Source organism: Saccopteryx bilineata, chromosome 1 (assembly GCF_036850765.1).
Source record: "Saccopteryx bilineata isolate mSacBil1 chromosome 1, mSacBil1_pri_phased_curated, whole genome shotgun sequence".
In the NCBI taxonomy this organism is placed as follows: Eukaryota; Metazoa; Chordata; class Mammalia; order Chiroptera; family Emballonuridae; genus Saccopteryx; species Saccopteryx bilineata.
Window position 1 is genome coordinate 190436487 of NC_089490.1, and position 23049 is coordinate 190459535.

General features: G+C 44.7%; 1 protein-coding gene across 1 annotated transcript in view; it reads left to right on the forward strand.

Annotated features, from left to right (window-relative positions):
• The window catches only part of TBC1D9 (TBC1 domain family member 9), a 102181-nt gene that overhangs the window by 43312 nt on the left and 35820 nt on the right, over positions 1-23049 (forward strand). Inside the window, exons 3-6 of the mRNA XM_066233031.1 lie at positions 9985-10103; positions 15061-15289; positions 15700-15961; positions 17711-17918. Coding sequence (XP_066089128.1) covers positions 9985-10103; positions 15061-15289; positions 15700-15961; positions 17711-17918 — 818 coding nt within the window. The remainder of the gene's footprint in view (positions 1-9984; positions 10104-15060; positions 15290-15699; positions 15962-17710; positions 17919-23049) is intronic.

Here is a 23049-nt window from a genome sequence, read left to right on the forward strand (position 1 = left end):
TCATCTTCTTTAGTTATTAGAGAAATGCAAATCAAAACGGCAATGAGATACCCCCTCACACCTGTTTGATTAGCTGTTATTAGCAAGTCAGGTAATAGCAAATGTTGGAGAGGCTGTGGAGAAAAAGGAACCCTCATACACTGTTGGTGGGAATGTAAAGTAGTACAACCATTATGGAAGAAAGTATGGTGGTTCCTCAAAAAACTGAAAATAGAACTACCTTATGACCCAGCAATCCCTCTACTGGGTATATATCCCCAAAACTCAGAAACATTGATACGTAAAGACACATGCAGCCCCATGTTCATTGCAGCATTGTTCACAGTGGCCAGGACATGGAAACAACCAAAAAGCCCATCAATAGATGACTGGATAAAGAAGATGTGGCACATATACACTATGGAATACTACTCAGCCATAAGAAATGATGGCATCGAATCATTTACAGCAAAATGGTGGGATCTTGATAACATGATACGAAGCGAAATAAGTAAATCAGAAAAAAACAGGAACTGTATTATTCCATACGTAGGTGGGACATAATAGTGAAACTAAGAGACATTGATAAGAGTGTGGTGGTTACGGGGGGGAGGGGGGAATGGGAGAGGGATAGGGGGTGGGGAGGGGCACAAAGAAAACAAGATAGAAGGTGACAGAGGACAATCTGACTTTGGGTGGTGGGTATGCAACATAATTGAACGACAAGATAACCTGGACTTGTTATTTTTGAATATATGTATCCTGATTTATTGATGTCACCCCATTAAAAAAATAAAATTATAAAAAAAAAAAAAAAAAAAGAAAAAGTTGCTTTTTTTTTTTTTGCATTTCCTTGGCATTGAGACCTTTAATTAGGAAGGGGAACCAAAAACCTTCCTTGTAATGACTCTTTTCTTCACTGCTACACAAAAATTAAGTCAGTCTTCTCTTTGGCTGCTAGGCCATTGTGCCATCAGCTCTAGCCTGCTGAATCGTATTTTGCTCAGTAGCCTGCGCAATAAATGACACTTTTCACTGTAAAGAACATAAAGGAATTTGTACTGTGGGAATCTGTCCATTTTGTTGAGCTGGTTATACTGGGATAGTTCCACCTCTCTGCCCAGAGGCAGTTGACTGATGACTTTGCACCTGGAGAATGAGGTTCACCAGGAACCAAACAGCAGTAGGTCTCCCCCCAACAGCTGGCATTGTGGCCTTGATGTCCCAGAGGCAGAGGCGGGAGAGAGCCCACCCAGTTCTTTGCTCTCCTTGGCCTTCAGGGGACTTACGTGAAAAGAGCCCATTTGGCTGCCCCCACTAGGAGAACTCGAAGGTTCTAACAGTAAGAATTGTTATGCAGCCTGACCAGGTGGTGGTGCAGTGGATAGAGTGTCGGACTGGGATTCAGAGGACCCAGGTTCAAAACCCCGAGGTCACCAGCTTGAGTGCGGGCTCATCTAGCTTGAGCATGGGGTTGCTGGCTTAAGCTGGACTCATAGACATGACCCCATGGTCACTGGCTTGAACCCAGAGATTGCTGACTTGAAGCCCAAGGTCGTTGGCTTGAACATAAAGTTGCTGGCTTAAGCAAGGGGTCACTTACTCTGCTGTAGCCCCCTGGTCAAGGCACATATGAGAAATTAATGAACAACTAAGGTGCCGCAATGAAGAATTGATGCTTCTTATCTCTCTTCCTTCTTGTCTGTCTGTCCCTATCTGTCCCTCTTTCTGTCTCTCTGTCTCTGTCACATTATTATACAGCCTCCGTGAGAATGTGGACACAGAAATTCAGGTAATCACAAAGATATTATCTAAAGAGGTTCTATAGGATAACTGGGGGAAAGAGTCATAAACAGAAGGACAAAGGGAGCTGTTGACACTTCCCTTTGGATACTCTTGACCTTCCAGCAGCCCTGGGAAGGAAATGGGATGAAGAGGATGTGTCTGCTGGGCCCCTCACTGACAGCACAGCCCTGAATAGCGCTGATTCAGCTGCACATTGATTTCATTCCCCCCTTTCTTTACCACCCAGAATCTTCTCTGGGCCAAGATGCTCATTTGTTTGTTTGTTTGTTTGTTTGTTTGCATTTTTCTGAAGCTGGAAACAGGGAGAGACAGTCAGACAGACTCCCGCATGCGCCCGACCGGGATCCACCCTGCACGCCCACCAGGGGCGATGCTCTGCCCACCAGGGGGCGATGCTCTGCCCCTCCGGGGCGTCGCCATGTTGCGACCAGAGCCACTCTAGCACCTGAGGCAGAGGCCACAGAGCCATCCCCAGCGCCCAGGCCATCTTTGCTCCAATGGAGCCTTGGCTGCAGGAGGGAAAGAGAGAGACAGAGAGGAAGGCGCGGCGGAGGGGTGGAGAAGCAAATGGGCGCTTCTCCTGTGTGCCCTGGCCAGGAATCGAACCCGGGTCCTCCGCACGCTAGGCCGACGCTCTACCACTGAGCCAACCGGCCAGGGCCGCTCATTTGTTTTTGAACAGTAAGATGTGTTAGCCACCACCTTGTTCAACACTCTTAATATAATAGACTACCAGAACTGTCTGGTTCACATCGCTAGGCACAGCCAGGGAGTACAGGCTGCGACCAGGTTCTCGGCCATGCCTTCCTCAGCCTCCCCGCCCCCCCCCCCAACCAGCCCGGAACTTTTTAAGCAGCAACAAGCTGGTTTTTAGGGTTCAACATTCTTTTACTCAGCAGCTGGTCAGGCCCAGGATTTAACTGAAGATTGTCAATTCATTCTGCATCTGCTGTTTCCCTACAGTAGCTAGAGAGAATGTCGGGTGGCAAAGATGCCTTCCACATGAGATACAGGAATGTGAAAATGGTCAGTATTTGACCATCCTTTCCTGGTTTGTGGACCTCAAGAACTAGTCTTGGATCCTTTGCAGTGGTAGTCAACCTGGTCCCTACCGCCCACTAGTGGGCATTCCAGCTTTCATGGTGGGCGGTAGCGGAGCAACCAAAGTATAAATAAAAAGATAGATTTAACTATAGTAAGTTGTTTTATAGAGATTTATTCTGCCAAACTTAGCAAAAATCTGACATAAAGTACTTGGTAAGTAATTATTATTATATGCTTTAACTTGCTGTAACTCTGCTTTATAAATTTTATAAAGTAAAGTTACTTCCCTACTTTATAAATCACCATTACTGCGGAACCGGTGGGTGGTTAGAAAATTTTACTACTAACACAGATACAAAAATGGGCGGTAGGTATAGAAAGGTTGACTACCCGTGCTTTAGAGAGATGATTAAAAGAAAAAAAAAAAAGAACTTGCCTTTTCTCTTTAAGCAATACATATTCTTAGCAGAAAATTAGAAAATATAGACAAGTAAAAAGAATAAAAACTTAAACTTAAAAAACAATAATATTATATCACAAATCACATTTGAGACTTTATATTATATAAAATGTGTCTATACATATTACAGACTTTCCATGTCAATAAAATATATTTCTATAATGTCAATTTTAATAGATAATATTTTATTGTGTATACAACATAATTTATGCTATGCTATTGTTAGAAATCTAGGATTTTCCCCCCTAGTGGTATCTGCATTTTGAACAACCTTAGTGAATATCCTCTGAACAAAATCTTTCACATTCCCTTAATTATCACCTTAGGATACATTTATAGGATTAGGTGTGTGAGTCAACACAGGTATGTAAGGCTTTTAGTGTTTCTAGACCGACTTCCCTGTAAAATGATAGCCATTTGCATTCTCTCCTTCAGGATAGGGAAAGACCTTGGCGCTTGAGTAGAATAAGGACATTACCCGCTGACTCTTACTGCCAACGTTGGATGAGTTACCTGGGCCTCTCTTTTCTCAAAGTGACTGTAAAGCTATATGCATACGGGTATGACCTGCAAGAGATTATAAGCAGAGTTATGTAAGAAGCTTATAATAGTTACTTACACAGGGAGCTGTAGCCATGCCTTCCTCATTAGCTAGTATGTTTGCTGTCCCGACCCCGTCGTGCTAGGGCCAGGCCAGCTGCGGACTGTGTGTGCGCAGGGCAGCAGTTACACAGCTGATATCTTGGTGTCCTGTCCTTGGCAGTGGGAGGTACCTCTTGTGTCTCACGTCAGGATGCGATCGTTGTGTTCTTGTTGCCTACGATGATGATAACAAAAGTGTCTGTTCATTCAGTGTTCTGTGTGTTCTAGGCCCAGGCTAAAGATTTTACATGTGTTATTTTCTTTTAACCCCAGCATAGACCCATGTGGTAGGTGATGTTACCTCCGTATTACAGATGAGGAATCTGAAGAACAGAGAGGCTAACTTAACTTACCCACAGTCACAATGTAGTATGTGGCATGGTGGGGACTTGAAACCAGATGCACTTCCTTGACAAAGTCTGTGGTCTGAACCATTATATAATATGGTCTTCCTGATAACCAGGCTCCTTATCAATAATGTGTATAAAGATAACCAGGCTCCTTATCAATAATGTGTATAAAGTTAAAGCTTGGTGTCTGGTCTTGATAATTATAAATAAGTAATGGATAACATTGTTATGATCCTTATCTTTAACCTGTTTATAATTATAGCTTTAATTACATTTAAATAAATTTAATTCAAATATTTAAAACACATCTTCTTTTTTGTTTCTAAAAGTGTTTTTAAATCATCTACCTTACTTTGGGGTTTTATCTCCTGCCCTGTCCATATACAAGTTTGTCATTGTTCTGGGTGTAGAGAATACAAGGTGGCTTTGTAAATACTACCGGGACAGTAGATGTTACTCTAGTGGATTGGGTCTTACACTTGCCTTCATTTAGTGTTTAAATTTAAAAACTATCTTTGTGGCTAAGGTTGTTTTGGGGTAAGGCCATAGAATAGGCATTTCCTCCCATTGGTTTCCTTTATGTAAGTGGCTTCAAGGGAAGTTCATTTGAGGACCGGATCAGCTCTGGGGTCCCACGAACCTGCCCTGATACCTGGAAATAACTGGGTTGGTTGCCTTTTAATCCCCAGGAAGTTTGGTAAGTTGGTTTTGCTGGATTTTGCGTCTTGCTGTGTCATGAGTGGCTTTCCTTCTTTCCTGTGCCCACGGACACGTGCCCACACGTGCACGCACACGGGCTTGATCCATGAGAATTTGCCATCTCTGTTGTCCTGGAACTCAGGTTTGTAAGTTAGTGCTGCGGTCTCAGAACCAAAACGTGTTACAACTCATGCAGCACAAAGAACTGTCCACCGAGTATCTGTCAGGGTTGCCTTACCTACCTTTGTTCTTAATCCTCTGCGGCCGGATATGGTGGAATCCGGCTGTGGGTCCACCTCAGTGCTTCTTCCTTTTTCTTCCGTGCAGACTTTGTGTGATTTAAGATTCATTTCAAACTAGGTGACAAATAGAACTTAGGATGGTTTAGTTTTTGTTTTTTTAATCATCTTAGGTAATGTTGAAATTTTGCCCAGAAATATGCTCAGGACCTGTGGCTAATATTCTTAAAAAAAACACACACAACAAAACTCCAAATGATATTTGGATACCTCATTTTTCCAGAACTGATTTCTGAGTAGCCTTAAGCCCATCAGGGGTTGATTTAGCGGTGGCCCAGCCGACGCTGTAACGTGGACTTCTGGAAGGGTTCTCGGAGCCAGTGCCAGCTGGTGCTGCTGTTCCGGCTCAGCGCCCAGCCGGGTCAGCCTTTCTTCCCGCTGCCGCTCTCTGTAAACGAGGCCCTTCCAGGGCCGCAGCCAAGCCCTTTCCTTCTCTTCCGAGCACCTGACACATTTTGCTCACACATCAGGTTAAGTAAACCAGTCCCTTTCTGGAATCAGGATGAGAAGCTCCCTGTTATCTCACCTGAAGCAATAACAAAAGAGGAGTTCCAAGACCTGAGATATGGCAGCACCGTCTTCTTTTCTGGGGGAATGAAAGACCATTTACAGGGAACACTTAGGATTCCAGCACATGTCCTGCCCAGCCTTGCTGGTCCGCCCAAAGTGACCATCCCAGCCTGTTAACAGGACATGAGCCCTGTGATTCTGAGACGTAATGTGGATCCTTTGTTCTGGGGCAAGACATGGACAGAAATGGATGCCTGCTTTCAGGACTAGTTTGTACTCATTTGAAGTCTTCAGATGTGTCTCGTCCGCTGGTAGAGGGAATCAGTCAGCACTGCTTCACAGGTGTCCTCATACCTCAGTCCCCAGAGCCTGGAGCATGAACACCTGTCCTCGCTTATTCTGTGTGCATTAAGGAAAGGGTTCCGAAGATACGGTGCATTCCACAGTAAATATATGCATGCCAGGCACATTTCCATCCCTCTCCCTGGAACTATCTGATGGGTAGAGATAGGAATCCATAGTTCCTGAAACTACCATTGGCTGATGGCATGTGTGTCATTTTCTTTCCTCAAATACTGTATGGTGAGAATGATTTTATATAGTGGAGCACAACATTCTTCCCTTATCTAGAACCCCATCTTCTGGAACTTTGGACTCTTAGGTCTGGATGTGGCCAGGAGAAACCTCCCAAGACTCTCTGGTCGTCCAGGCATGGGCCCAAAGGCCCAAGTAAGCTCTGAGAGTTGAAGACCTGAAGACGCTGAGATTGGCATTCCCAGTCCCTGCCCTGCCCTGCCCACGGGGACACTGGGTGGCTGGTGATGACTCTGAACGGCCAGTCTTTTCGTGTGACACTGACAGGTGTGGGAGAAGCAACAGGAAAGGGGAACTGGAGAGAAACAGCACAAGCAGCTGTGGTAGGAGGGCACCAGTGGTGGGAATCGAAGCCAGAGAGGTGGGGATTTTTATCCCAGGCGGCGAGAAGTAGAGAAAAGAGCTCATGGTGCAGCTGGTGTTGGGTGGGGAAGGCGGAGATCGTGGAGATGAGGACCGTGGGCCGGGCAGGGTGAGGAGCACCAGGTCCTGGGGCCACAAGATGGTGACAGGTGGGAAAACCAGTGTGGACAGTAGAATTGAACTTCAGTACAAGGTCAGGCATGTCAACCTTCACACAATGCCATGAAAGTGGGAGATGTGGGTAAACATTTGTTGAATGAGTGCATGCCTGCATTTATTGTTCTACCCTGGGTATGTGTGTGTGTGTGTGTGGGGGGGGGTACTTATATAAATCCGTGCGTGAAGGAAACTGAAGGGCAGCATATGTAAAGCTGAGGGCACACCTGTTCTGCCCTAGAACTTGTCGCTGATGGGCTTTTCCATCCAGGATAACTGAGGAACAGTGAATTGTGGAATTCCACCACCACTGGAACAGGGACTGTGAAGTCGAGTACCCAGTGTGAGGACCTGGGGGAGGGTAGAGCATGGTGAGTTACCAGTAGCAGCCAGACCGGTCCGGCTGAGCCCAGGGCACACGTGGAAACCAGTTCTAGAAGGCACATCTGTGGTCAGCATAGGCAGGGACAGAGGAGGGGCACAGTCAGCATCTGGGAATTGTGCCTGATGGGTCCTGTGAGTGCCCAGGAGTGCCTCTGTCCTCAGGTGCATGTATCTGACAGTATCAACCAGTACGGTAACTGCATGGCTTGATGGGTCCTGTGAGTGCCCAGGAGTGCCTCTGTCCTCAGGTGCATGTATCTGACAGTATCAACCAGTACGGTAACTGCACGGCTGGCACTTACCCTCGACGGGACTTCACCTGTGTACCTCAGCCGTTCATAGCTGGTGGCAGTAGTGTGAAGACAAGGTAGAGCGCAATATGTTTTAAAATTTTTTTAAATAATCATCAAAAAAGTTGGAAAGCATACGGCAGCTTTCCTTGTCAGTAAACAGATTTTTCCCACGGCTATTTAAAAATTTTTAAGCCTAAAATGTTTCAAAGCTCTCTGGCAAACTCCAGAGTGACTCATTCCCTAAATATTCCAAATGGGCCGCATTCTTTGCATCTGAAAAGTGTTTTCTACTTTCCGAAATGTATCTGTAGACATTATTCCTTGTCATTTTTAGCACATTGTTCTGAGATGGGTAAGGATTTGGTTTTGTTCTTCATTTGTCTCTATTTTACATGTAAAGAATTTGAGAGAGAAAGAGAGAAATTAAGCAAAATGTTTAAAGTCACCCAACTGGCTGGTGGCAGAAGGAGGGGGATCAGGTATCCCGAGTTCCAGCTCTTGCCGTGACGTCATAGTACCGAGTCACCGATTGTTTTTACCTGTGGGTGACTGTCATCCCGGATGAGTGAGCCATGAAAAAGGCCCAGAAGAGCTACAGTCGTGTTTTCATGAGGCTGCCTCGCTACTCGGAGATATGCTTTTCATCTGCTGCACAAGCATTCCACATGGCCAGTTTGGTGTTCGGGCTTTATGTAAACAAATACGAACTGGGGGCCCTGGCCATTTGGCTCAGTGGTAGAGCGTCAGCCCAGCATGTGGAAGTCCTGGGTTTGATTCCCGGCCAGGGCACACAGGAGAAGTGCCCATCTGCTTCTCCTCTCTTCCCTCTCCTTCCTCTCTGTCTCTTTCTTCCCCTCCCGCAGCCAAGGCTCCATTGGAGCAAAGTTGGCTCAGGCACTGAGGATGCCTCCGTGGCCTCCACCTCAGGCACTAGAATGGCTCAGTCCATCCACAATGGAGCAACACCCTAGATAGGCAGAGTATCGCCCCCTAGTGGGACAAAAGGCAGTTCCATTTTTCTGAAGTGAGAAGCAGGGAGGCAGAGAGACACCTGTCTCTCTGTCTCACTTCAGAAAAATACAAAAACAAATATGAACTTGGGTTGGGTTCTGCCTCTCCTCACACAGTGGGTCTGAAACCCCTCAAGCCTACCTGCCATCCTCAAAGAAGTTTCAGTTCTGCTCCCACAGTACTGAGTGTCACCACGGACACCTTTCTTTGTCAGGAATCAGACCAAGGTTCTGAGATATATTGAATTGCTGATAACAAAGAACAAAGACAGGACCTTTTAAAGAAATCAATGAAAAGGTAACTTGGAAATCTAAGGAGCATCCTAAAGGGTGAATCAGTGGAATTACAAAAGCATTCTTTAATTCTGCAATGACTTTCTATCTATGATATATATGATATCTATATAATTTACATCTATCATAGACAGGTGATGTATAAGACACTCTTTTTCTGCAAGATCATTAATAGTCCCAGAGCAGGACAAAAGGGGTAGGAATTTATCCCTTTGTCTGCACAGCCCCAGTGGAGGGTGTCCTCCTCATTGTGCCCAGCAGCTGTGAGCAGAGACAGTGCTGGTGCCACATGCTACCAGGCTAATGTTGTTTCGATTTGGAGGTTGCCAGGCGAGTAGACTTATGCTTCTTATTACTGGCCCAAGTGCCGTGAGTTGGTTGGCAGCTGTGGGGATGACCTCATTCCATTACATTTCAAGGCAACTGCTCTTGAGAGCCGGGCTGCTATTCCCTCGCGATAGTCCGTTTTCACATCTCATTTATAATTGAAGTGTGTGAGGATCCTTTTCTGCCCATTGTAGGAGGTGATTACATCATGTCTCCAGTGGCATACCAAACTCTTGTACTGTCACAATTTAACTTGCTGTAACTGTGTGTCCTAAACAAGATCTACCTTACCCTGTGAGGAGCAGGTTCTGGGAGGAGAACAGGGGGTTGGGGGTGGGGGTGTTACACTCCCAATCCAGAAAAGTGAATGAGGAAAGTGTTGCTGCCTTCTGATCTGAAAGTGTCCTAACTGAAAGTTTCTGGACTCACCTCGTCAGACTTGACCAAAACACAATACAGCAGGTCCTGGAGTAATGTTACTGTAACATTGATGAAATCCTGGAAGAACTTAGCTCTGATTTATATCAATTAGCCTATGCTAAAATGGATTTCATGATACATCATTTCACTTAAAGTCACAGAACCTATTGAGAACATTAAGTGAAGACTCAAATGTCCTTATTACTCTTGGGTTTTCACTTCCTTACGTGTCTTCTGCCTGTCTCCAGACGAGAAAAAGCATTTTATGGCATTGAGCAGTGATGCCATGAGCCTGACCTTTTAGGTGTCTTTTAAATTCCGACACTTATTATCATCATTCTTACATTCGTACAGGTGGTTCCAGGAAAGAGATCACCGAACACTGGGAATGGCTTGAACAGAATCTGCTGCAGACGCTGTCCATCTTTGAGAATGAGAACGATATCACCACCTTTGTGAGAGGAAAGATACAGGTAGGGGGTGTTCCATTTTGCTATTAAACTTTTCAAGTGGGAATCATGTAAAACTTATGGCAAAGTTGTAAAAATAGGCAGATGTATATATTTTTCTTTAATTCTTACACGCAAGCCTTCATTGATATGCTCCTTTGTATCTTCACTTAATAACCCCTCAATAACATGCTGTAGAGATTGTCCACATGTCATCAACATCGTGAGCGACTGACATCGACATGATATTGTTAATGAAAATGCAGATTTTATTTGGATTTTACCAGTTTTTCCACTTCATGTCCTTTTTGTATTCCATGGCCCAATCCAAGGTCCCATGTTGCATTCAGTCCTTTATTTGTTTAAGCTGTGTATTATGTACGTATGTACCACAGATTATTTAGCCACTCACCTGTGGACATGGAAGCATATTCTAAAGTTGTGCAATTATAAATAATGCTTCACACATATATGCAGATGTGTGTTTTTGTGTTGTTGGGGATGTATCTTTGAGATAAAGTGGTGGAAGTGGGATCACCAGGTCAGATGGTAAACGTAGGTGTTGTTCTGCTGTGTGTGCCAAATGCCCCTTCCCAGGAGTGGTGCCATTTTTCATGCCCCCTGGTATGTGTGGGAGTGTCTGTTTCACCACAGCTCCACCAAAAGGGTGGATTACCAAGTTGTTGAGTGTTTGCCAATCTGATGGGGAGAGAAGTATTTTAGTGTTGTTTTATTCTGTATTTATCTCACTATGTTTATGGGTCATTTTTTACATCACCATTTGTAGACTGTCTGCTCCTGTCTTTTACCTACTTTTCTATAGGACTTGTGGTCTTATTTTCCCTTATTTTTTAAATGTCCTTTTTATATAAAGGTTAGTAGCCCTTTATTGATGAGATATGCTCAAATATTTTTCTCTCAGTTTGTCATTTGTCTTTGCTCATGATAGTCTTTGCCATGCAAAGTTTAAACTTTATTTATTTAGAATTAGCATTTTTTTTCTATTGCAACATCTAGAGTTGTAATCACAGGGACAAAAGCTTTCTTTACACCTGGGAAGAATTCTAGGAAGTGATCTGACAGTGGGCTTATTAAATTTTCATAGAATGTTCTATTTTTATTTTATTTCTTCTGCTTTACATGGACATGTAGTAATTTTATACTTGGAAAAGCATATAAATGGAATCTCATTGTACTTTGGAGTCTGATGTTTTGGAAGGCGGGAGCTGAATTTGAACTGGACCACAAAAGACTTAGTGAGGGCCGAGAAGAACGAAAGTGCAAATAATAATATCAACTTCTGCCATACTCCCACCCCTACCCCTCAGAACAAGTATTTAATAAACCGCTGCTTCAGGATTGGTGATTGAAGGTTCTTCTCCATCCTTATTAAAGAGATTGGAAGAGGAGGGAGAAGATGAAAATGAGAGGGGGAGACATTGCCAATGGTCAGTGTGAGGCTGGGGGGAGACAGCAGACTCCAGACCCCCCAAATTATTCTAGAATAATTAGGAGTTGTTTTAAGGATAACGCCATTTAGATTTTATAAGATCTTCATTTTGCTGCAGAGTCATTTCTGGGAAGTAATGGAAATCGAGAGAGTCTGAGGATCCCTTGTTTGATCCTGCAGGAGGGTCTGGATGGAAGGGGCGGCCAGTGGTGTAGGAATCCCAGAGAGAGGGAGCCTCTCCTCTACCCAGGAGCCACGACCGAGGTTCTCGGTTGCCTGTTCATGTTCTCGGTTGCCTGTTCATTTTTTGTCATTGGGAAATCGGTACAGAGAAAGAGCTGTAGCAAGACTCTGGAGCTTAGAAGTGACAGCTGCCAGGAGAAAGAAATAAAAATGAAACAAGAACCAATTTTGTCAGATAACCATTCTTTTGTCCATTTTTCATGACATCCAAAATGTCAGATTTCATTCTCCTGAAACCAATTATGAGGAAGAAATGGCTATTAATGCAATTATGTGTGAAAGAGTGTCATTCATGTGTAAATGAATGGTTCACGCTTTCACCAATTGTCCAATAGTTAAGAAAACCCACAGATTTGTTTTGAGATCTAATTAATTTTTATAAGTTCTGAATGTAATAATTAACTATAGAGGCAACCATAATTCAAACACCATAGATAATATTTTGTATATTTCTTTTTAGATTTCTAATATGAAAGTTATAATAGTAACCTTATTGTACATATACTTTTGTGTCATGTCTCTTTTTATCAGTACTATAAATAATGTACTATGTTATTATATAAATTTTTGTTATTTTAATAGCTAAATATTATCCCATAATTGATCTTACCATTCCCTTCTCTCTAGATGTCTCTTTAGCTTCTAGGCTAGTGGAGGGTAGGCACAAACAAATAATACCCTGAACACTTTAGTTTATATAATTTTTCTTATAGCTTTTGCTTTTTTCCTATAGGATGGGTTCCAAAATGTTGGTTAATGGGGTAAGCAGTTTAACTTTTTTTTTTCTCTGAAGTTGGAAACGGGGAGGCAGTCAGACAGACTCCTGCATGCGCCCAACCGGGATCCACTCAGCAAGCCCACCAGGGGGCGATGCTCTGCCCATCTTGGGTGTTGCTTCTTACAACTGGAGCCCTTCTAGTGCCTGAGGCGGAGGCCATGGAGCCATCCTCAGCACCCGGGCCAACTTTGCTCCAATGGAGCCTTGGCTGTGGAAGGGGAAGAAAGAGATAGAAAGGAGACGGGGAAAGGCGAAGAAGCAGATGAGCACTTCTCTTGTGTGCCCTGGCCAGGAATCGAACCCAGGACTTCCACATGCTGTCCAATGCTCTACTACTGAGCCAACCAGCCAGGGCACAGTTTAACATTTTAATGCACCTTAGTAGATATTGTCAGTATATTAGAATCCCTATGCATTTACACTGTCGCTTACTTTCAGCATTATATTAAGTTTTTCAAATTAAACAGGTCAAAGTTGGTATCTTACTGTTTTAATTTTCTGTCTTTGATTATGAGATTGAACACTGTTTCATGTTTACTAAGTTCATTTTCTTTCCTTTTTTCCTTCTTTGTGTGTGTGTTTGTGTGTGTGTGTGAACGTGTGTGTTGCCTGTCAATGTCCCTTGTTCATTTGGATTGCAGTAATTTTCCAAAGTCATATGGAGCTGTTGCCTAGAACCAGGTGACCTAGTTTATATTATGTAGAACCTGTAGAACATACAGGAAGGAGATACTCCATCCCTTTGTTCCATCATCTGGTCTACCTGGCTGACCAATTACAGCTCACCAGGAAGAGGTACTGCATTCTAGATCCTCTCTTTTCTTAAAGGTGGGTGATTTGGGAATGCAGTTTTATGGAGACCATCGTCCTCACTAGGAGAAACTAGCTGGTGAGGTCTGGTCTGTCCATATGAGTGTATTAGGCCCTAGAATGTTTCAGAGTGGTGTTTCTCAGTGCCATATCTTCATGAATCTTCTCATGTTTAAAAATATTTTTTTTAATTTTTAAATTAAAGTGAGCACTCCAGATATGGTATTTAGTAGATCTTTGGGTAACAGAGTATAAACTTAATGTTTCCCACTCGAAGCGTATGGTGTCATTTGGTTTGTTATTCATCGCTCCCTTCCTCATCCTCCTTATTCTGACTCTAGGTAAGAGCCTACCAGTGGATCCAAAGTGTGAATGGTCGACAATTTTGGATTTTAGACTGGTAGTGGTAGGGAACCACTAAACATTTTTGAAATAAGAATCTTGTAGTCAAAATAAGTGTTAGGCCTGACCTGTGGTGGTGCAGTGGATAAAGCCTTGACCTGGAATGCTGAGGTCACCAGTTCAAAACCCTGGGCTTGCCCGGTCAAAGCACATATGGGAGTTGATGGTTCCTGCTCCTCCCCCTTTTCTCTCTCTCTTTCTTTCTCTCTCTCTATTCTATAAAATGAATAAATAAATAAAAATAATTTAAAAAATGAAAATAAGTGTTAGGAAGAGAAATTTGTAGGAAGCACCTAGAATGTACTGGATGTGTAAGGGCCCAGAGGCAGGAACGCTAGGTAAGAGGCAGGCGTAGTTTTCTGTCCTAGGAACTTGGAGGGTTCAGGCACATCAAGGAGAACCCCAAAAGGTTGCCCCACTTCACACAGTAATGTGGTATCACTGAGATCTGAACCCACAACACTTAGGAGCTCATGCTGGTCAGTGCTACCCCGAGATCAGAGAAAATGAAGAGGGGGTGAAGAGTGCAAAGTCAAAGCTGGAACTGAAGAGAGCATTTCTTTTATCGAGAGAGGTATAGAAGCCAGTTTATAGGGAATTATGGGGGAATTGGATAATAATAGAATGGCCTCTTAATCTACTAAAATTATTAAACAGTACATTAAGCCAGTCACTTGCTGTGCAAATAGTTCATTTTCTGTCCCACTGACTACAAATTGTGTTTCTAATATAATTTTTGGTCCCATTCATCTCTTTTCTGTTTAAATGGTTGCTTGTTCCTTTTCTCTAGGTTCCCTGATATCATTCATGGCCTTAAGACAGTGAATCTATGACCAACTGTTAGTTAGTGACATGCCTTCTGGTCTGTCTTTCCTTCCTTGTACATTTAGGATGAATTTCTGTTGATTTTTGAGAAAGGCAGAAATTGACCTTTGAGATGACTATCATGATAAAAATAGGAAAATCAGTAGAACTAACAAACGCTTTACATTTCCTCATTTATAAAACAAAATTATGGACTTGATTCTAAGTCAACTTAATAAAATGATTAGCACCAGTAAACAGATAATACTGTAAAATCCATATTCTTGCTTTGAAAACCTTTCCTATACACAAATGCTACTTGTTAATTGGCTCAGAATGTGAGGGTTCCTTTTGAAAATAATTCATCAATTAAAACAGAAAATTCTAGCCTTGCAATTTGTTTTTTTTCTCCTTCCCATATGTGAGGCATACATAAGAAAGCAGCTCCAGTTAGAGTAATACAGGTGTGTGCTTTGTGTCTCACCCCCGCCCAGGGTATCATTGCAGAGTACAACAAGATCAACGACGTGAAGGAAGACGATGACACGGAGAAGTTTAAGGAGGCCATTGTGAAATTCCACAGGCTGTTTGGGATGCCGGAGGAAGAGAAGCTCGTCAACTACTACTCTTGCAGCTACTGGAAGGGAAAGGTCCCCCGTCAGGGTTGGATGTACCTCAGTATTAACCACCTTTGCTTTTACTCTTTTCTCATGGGAAGGGAAGGTGAGTCATCTAGGATCTCAGAGGGAAGCTTTGGAAAAGTCTCCTGAGGCTTTGCCCCGAACTCAAATCACATCAAAATACCAGAAAGAAATCTATAGTTGTGACTTTGTCGTCACTGTCTTTTCACTGCTTAACACGTGCATTATTTTCACTTTAATATTTGTAAAAAAAAAAGTCCATTAAGTCATAAAGGTTTCCCAAAGGTATAATTAATTTAGTAGACATTGAATTAAATTGATAATAATCATGAACCCAATTTGCGTGGTCTGAATTAGCCCCTTGTAACTAACAAACAGAACAATAGTAGAAACGGGCACACAAATGATAAGGAGCTCAGTGCAGCTAGGGGTTGGGGTGTGAGACTGCAGGATCTTGAAGGGATTTTAAGGAGCTTTGTTCTCAATGCTCAGCCAAGCTGGTCATCCGGTGGGTGGACATCACTCAGCTCGAGAAGAATGCCACCCTACTTTTGCCCGACGTGATCAAAGTGAGCACACGGTCCAGTGAGCATTTCTTCTCGGTATTTCTCAACATCAACGAGACCTTCAAGCTGATGGAGCAGCTCGCCAACATAGCCATGCGGCAGCTCTTAGACAATGAGGGCTTTGAACAAGACCGGTCCCTGCCCAAACTGAAGAAGAAATCTCCCAAGAAAGTGTCTGCTCTTAAACGGTAGGTGACAAGAGACTGAGTCTTACAGACTTTAGAATAAGAGACCCATCCATCCGGTTATGAAATTGAATATTCTCTGAACAACTCAAGGGTTTCGAATGCTTTTCGGGGTTTAGAAACAGAGGCAACAAAGACTGCTTGTGGCCCTCACAGTGCAGTAAGTGAGGAAGACGTGGCCAGTTCCAGCACAACGTAACGAGGACCCTTCTGGTCCTGTATGCAGGACGCCCTGGCACACACAGGGGGCAATGGGGCAGAGGCTTCTCAGTGGAGGCTGCTAGAAGCCAGAGTCTCACAGGTAGTAGGAGCTACCCCTGTGGATTCAGTGGATGGCTGTTCCCAGAAGAGGGAACAGCGTGATGGGGAAGCACAGGGAAAGGCCCAGAGGGGAGGAGGTCATCACATGTCTGGAGGGAGGCAGGGCGTGGCGGGGTGGGGAGGCTGCTGAGAATCCAGGACATCTGGATGTGGGAGTAGAGCTAGGGGGAGAGGGGACACGGACACTCTGCAGTGGGACTGCATGCAGGGAGTTGTCCTAAGTGAGATGGGGAATGAATGAGACAGGGACCAGCATGTCCCAGGTGTGACAGCTCAGTTCTGACCCTGTCCAGTTGAGTTGCCTACAGGACAGCTAGTTGGAGATTGGACCAGTTGGAGATGTGGAATTGGAAATCACTGGCCTCCAGCTGGTGGTTGGAACCTGATGAAGGTCACTGCAATGAAGATGTCTTTGGTGACCTGAGGCATGTTTCCATAGAGCAGTAGAGGGTGAATGGAGTGACTGCAGTGGATTAAATAGCAAATGAAAGGCAAGGACAGGGAACAGGGCAAGGGCAAACGGCCTTGTTGAGAAATTCAGTGGTAAAGCAGGGCTGTTGCTCTCTTTAGAATGTAGAAGACTTGAACATAGGGCAGGATGGGAAGAGTGTGTTGGCGAAGGTAGGCACAGGGGCAGAAGGGAGCACAGAGATTTCAGTGTCAGAGAACAGTGTCATCTCATAGGGCATGGGAAAGGATGCTCGTGTGTGCCGGGACCTCTCCTCTTGAAATGGGGAAAGGAAGTAAGAGTCGTGAGTAAGGAGGTAATTTTGGAGATAGAGGGAGGGAGCTCCCGCTCAGCTCTCTGCTCTCTGAAGGGAAAAACTAGACCACCAAGAGGCTACGCTCGGGTAGAGCTTGAGGGGAGAGGCTTTCACAACCTCGATGATGAACAGGACAAGGGCAGTCAGGGAACAGACTGGTATCAACAGGGGGCGCAGCCGAGGCAGGAAAGCCGAGTTGTCCATGAGGTGGGCTGTTCCTGTATGTCAGGCCGTGTTGTCTGTTTAGGACGGACAGAGATGCCTGCAGATTCTGGAGGCTCGTATTCCTTCTCACAAGGTCTTTCTTAAAAGATAAGGCCCCAGAAAAGTGATCTGGATAAGTGTAAAAGTAATCATCTCTTTGTAAATTATTGTATTCCTTTAGAAAAAACATGGCTTTCCTGTCCAGGCCAGTTTCCCTAAGATGCTTGAACTTTTACAGATATTGATTATAAAATGACTACACAGGGACTGAATTATATTAAAATAATTTTATTATGCTTTTAGGTCTTAGGGTGGCCTTAGCCCCAATAGAAAGCCAAGAGGTAGGGATAAGCGGCAAGGTTGGGGAGAGGCATGATGCACTGGGAAGCTTTATGTGTGTATCATTTAGAAGGAGTGGAAACCTTTCTTTTGCCTAACATTAGTTATTATTATTGCTTTCCAGCGACCTCGACGCCCGGGCCAAGAGTGAGAGGTACCGCGCACTGTTCCGGCTGCCCAAAGATGAGAAGTTAGACGGCCACACGGACTGCACCCTCTGGACTCCATTTAATAAAATGCACATTTTGGGGCAGATGTTTGTGTCCACAAACTACATCTGCTTTACCAGCAAGGAGGAAAATTTTTGTAGCCTCATTATCCCATTACGGGAGGTAAGCGTTGGGTGAAAACAGTTATTTTAGGTTTCATTTGTACTATGTTTTTAGCACTTGTCTGTGTGAACCAGTAGTTGGCTGGCTTTTAATCAGAAGTCAATGGTCATAATTCTTTGGTGACATCTGCCACCCTTTTGTGTGCTGCTGTTGATTGAAGTGAACCAGCGGTTGGTCCAATGGCAGCCCGTTGTTTTTCAATGGAGATTTTATTATTACTCAGGGATGGTGAGGCCAGCATATCAGGAGATGACTGCCATTGGAAAGATAGGTTTTCTCCTTGGGGTGGCAAATGCACAACACAGTATCCAGTGGTGTAATATAGAACTGTACACTTGAAACCTATATAATTTTATTAACCAATGTCACTCCAATAAATAAAACAAGTAAATAAATAAAAGAGAACGTAATAAAATCAAAGAAAAAAAAAAAGAGATTGTTAGACTCATGGATCCCACTGGGAGGGGCCATGTGGGCCTCTTGGATAAGCACCAGGGTCGGTCAGCAGGCAGAGCAGACAGGGCAAAGTCTGGGTAAGAGTATTTATTGTGGTTTACAAGGGAAGGAACAGACGAGGCAAGGTCAGCAGGCTCAGTCCTGGCTGGTTTGGACAGTTTCAATGGGCTCTGAGGCATGGGGGCTGTTCCTAGAAGTCTCTGGCCTGGGTGATGAGGATAGGTGGACAGTGGCCCTGATATGGCAGCGGAAGTGGCTGGGCTGTAGGCTCTGGATGGATTGTTTGCATATGCAAGGCCTGGCCCCAGGTGAGTCTTTAGCTATTTTCTAACTCTGACAGGGGGGCCCTCCCAGGGTCTGCAGGGCCCCAAGATGTCAAAGCATCAAAACAGAAACTAGAAAATGTCATTATTGCACCTGGTTCACAGCTTGAGAGCAGCTTGGTGTAAAGGGGACAGCCGATCTGGTCCTCTGAGTCCCTGCACTGGAACCACTGGGACTGGCAGGCTCCCGGGCCCACCCAGACCTGCTGAGTCTGAAGCTCGGCAAGTTCTAGAATCTGCCTTCTAAACAAGTCCCAGGTGATTCTCATGTACAGTCGAGACTAAGATGCGTATGTATCTGGGCTGGAGGAGGGTCCTAGCGTGCCGTCACAGGGGTCCTTGTGTGGAAGTTTGCTGTGAGGTTGGGAGTTTAGAACAGGGGTCAGGAACCTATGGCTCGTGAACCAGATGTGGCTCTTTTGATGGCTGCATCTGGCTCACAGACAGATCTTTTAAAAAAAATAATAATAACGTTAAAAATATAAAACATTTTCATGTATTACAATCCATTCATTTCCTACTGCTCATGTTCATGGTTGCGGGTGGCTGGCGCCAATCACAGCTGTCGTCCGGGACAACACCAAATTTTTATTGGATAATGTGTATTGTACACCAGTCTTTTTTTTTTTTTTTTTTTTTTGTATTTTTCTGAAGTTGGAAACGAGGAGGCAGTCAGACAGACTCCCGCATGCGCCTGACCGGGATCCACCCGGCACTCCCACCAGGGGGCGATGCTCTATCCATCTGGGGTGTTGCTTTGTTGCAACCAGAGCCATTCTAGCACCTGAGGCAGAGGCCACAGAGCCATCCTCAGCGCCCTGGCAAACTTTGCTCCAATGGAGCCTTGGCTGTGGGAGGGGAAGAGAGAGACAGAGAGGAAGGAGAGGGGGAGGGGTGGAGAAGCAGATGGGCGCTTCTCCTGTGTGCCCTGGCCGGGAATCGAACCCAGGACTCCTGCGCGCCAGGCCGACGCTCTATCACTGAGCCAACCGGCCAGGGCTGTACACCAGTCTTTGTATGGCTCTCACGGAATTACATTTTAAAATATGTGGCGTTCATGGCTCTCTCAGCCAAAAAGTTGCCAACTGCTGGTTTAGAAGAAACTCTAGGCTTAGGATGTCCAGGGTTGGCAGTGCTGAGTTTCTAACCGAAAAACCCTCCACCTACCCTGGCCCTTTTCTAGAAGCTTTGGTTATTAAGACGGATCCTTTGTTTAGAGTCCCTGTAGTAAAGGATTCACATTTCCCTCTGCCTTCCTTTTTTATTTTAAAACTGTTAGTGTAAGCTATTTTTCTTCTCTGTTTCCTTTTTCTTTTAAGAATAATGCACCACTGTCCCAGAAAATTTGTAGAAGTGTAGACAAAAAGAAAACAAAATCCACCCCTCTGCAGAGGGTGTTTCACTGAGTTTCACACCTGAAGCTGTCCCCCAACAAAGTCAATTCAAGAAATAGCACACATAAATGAACTCCTCGCCCCACTGTTCAAAGACAACCACTGTGAACATTCTGCTGTACACGTTTCAGACTTTTTTACTCTTTACTGTGTGTAAATGTTATGCAGTTATAAAACTGGATTTTATAAAACTGTGTGTAAATGTTATGCAGTTATAAAAAGGGGATTTTTAGTTTTGTTTATATCCTTTAACAGCGAGTATCTATGTAAACTTTTCCCTATATCATGAAATATTCGTCTACAATGTAATTTTTAATGACTGCATATTATTTAATTAAATGCATATATACTTTTTTTTCTTTTTTTTTTTGTATTTTTCTGAAGCTGGAAACGGGGAGAGACAGTCAGACAGACTCCCACATGCCCGACCGGGATCCACCCGGCACGCCCACCAGGGGGCGACGCTTTGCCCACCAGGGGGCGATGCTCTGCCCCTCCGGGGCGTCGCTCTGCTGTGACCAGAGCCACTCCAGCGCCTGGGGCAGAGGCCAAGGAGCCATCCCCAGCGCCCGGGCCATCTTTTGCTCCAATAGAGCCTCACCTGCGGGAGGGGAAGAGAGAGACAGAGAGGAAGGAGGGGTGGGGAAGCAGATGGGCGCTTCTCCTGTGTGCCCTGGCCGGGAATCGAACCCGGGACCTCTGCACGCCAGGCCGACGCTCTACCACTGAGCCAACCGGCCAGGGCTGGATATATACTTTATATATTCAGTTACCTATGATTGGACCTTTGCATTATTTTTAGTTTTCTCCCAATCACAGGTATAGTTTCCCTTTATTATAAATTCCTAGAAGCTGAATTGGTGGGCTGGGAAGGACGGGAAATGTCAGGCAGTTCTTATAGGCTGAGCTACCTGGTATTAGAACACTTTCTGAGGCCAAGATACCTTGTTGGTGGTGAATTCTGAGATGGGTAATTCTATAGTATTGACACTTGACTCTGAAATGGAGTTCATAACTTTTCTAGCCAATTTACCTTCTTTGCCATCAACTGTTACTATCTTAATTTTCTTCGTCAAGTACTACCTGAATGCAGTAAAGCAGGGCTACCTGAAATGACTCGAGAAACCCATGTTGGGATTAGGGACGTGCCCTGAATGTGCCGTTTATGAATCAGAGCGAGCCATTGCTCTTTGAACCAGAGGGATGTGAGCAGAGGAGGGCTGAGGGTGCTGCCCACAAGTTAACTCTCCTGTTCACCACCTGCCAGGGTCCTGGGTCCAGCAGCTCTGTTTACATTTCAGTGCGATTACAATACAACAGTGGGAGCCAGGGGGGTTGGGAGAATGGGGGTTGGTGTTCCCAGCCCATCTCCTGCTCAGTAGTTTTCTAAGAGGAAGCAGGGGAGAGATAACTCAGTCACGTGTCAGGTGCAGCAGAGCAGGGGCAGTAGTGGAGGTAGCATTTAGAATAAGGCATGCTTTGGTTGGAGGACACAGCTCAGTGAAACGGCAGTGCCCTCCCCTTAACCTGACGAATCTCTAAGATATATTCACGGTGGAGCCCGAAGCCCAACTAATGGAAGAAGGAAAGGGCTTAATGTAATTTTTATTACCTTTCGGTAACAATAATGACAAAGCCAAGAGGCAGGGCCCTCACCCTCCTTCCGGGATCTGCTCGGGGGTCTCTCCATGGACCTGGTACCTTTCAGAACTGAGTTAAGCTGATGGACCTGCAGGGGTCCCCATGGGAACATTAAGTCCTATTTGGAATGGCCATTTTGGGCATTAGATAGACTAGGAATTGCCTCATTTAATTTTTTATAAATAAACTGCAATACTGACTGGGGATTATTAATATATACCCCACATCTAGACTTAAGGCAGACCACATTGACAGATGGCCCACGAACACACAGAATCACATTGCTATGGATTTTGAAGAAAATTTCTGAGGCAGCAAAGTGGGAGGAGAAAGTGAACTAACCATGTTCCTCATTAGATAGAGATTCCAGATGAAGTCTTTTTTTTTTTTTAATCATAAATCACCCTGTAAATGTTCCATATTAAACTCCAAGATTTGATTAAGTCCCGGTCTGTTTTATAACCCGAGGTAATGAAAATGTGTGTAGAATCCTCGAACATCGCTATTCCCCTTTCCTGGTGGCACGGAGCTTAGGGGGTACAGAGCCACCGGAACTCGTTTGCCAGTGACAGCTAGCTTGTAGCCCGTGTGAGTGTTCCTGTCTCGTGTGGGAGATTGCTGGTTGTCTCTGCATTCAGGGCCCAGGCAGATCAAAGACTTTTTGCACTTGGACTTGATCAAGATCCACGTGGCTTGTAGGTACAGGACTTGAACCTTTGATTCTCTTGGTGTCTGTCATCTAGTCCCCACATCTGGTGGCCAAAGGAATCAGGAAAAAAATTTTTGTGTGAGAAAAGGAGCTTTTAATAGATCTTTTAAAAGGAAGGGCTCTTTAGTGTCCCCCTAAGTGTCAGGGGAGATGAGGAGGGATTCTCCTCCCTGCCTGCTCCGCTTCTCTAGCTGTCGCTTTTCCAGGAGGAAAAAGAGGAAGTGTCTCCATACAATTCCCAGTGTCTCCTTTAAAGTAGATATTGGACAGTGTGTTTATAAAGCCTGAGAGTCGAGGGCGGGTCCCGTCCCTTTATGGGTCCCAGCGGTGGCCACTGTGCCCTGGGCCATGAACTTCTTAGGCCACGCCAGTAGGTTTCTTAGCTTTGAAGAGGAAAGTTTGTCCAGTTCTGCTTTGAAGGAAATATAGTTCACAGGGAATGCTGCTGAAGAGGGTCAAGCTGGACCTGTCCGGACAGCTTGCAGGTAGAAATAGAGGGGGCAGGGACTTTAATTATATAGTCAGAGCCACCGCAAATAAACCACTCATCTGGCCTGACCAGGCGGTGGTACAGTGGATAGAGCATCGGACTGGGGTGCAGAGGACCC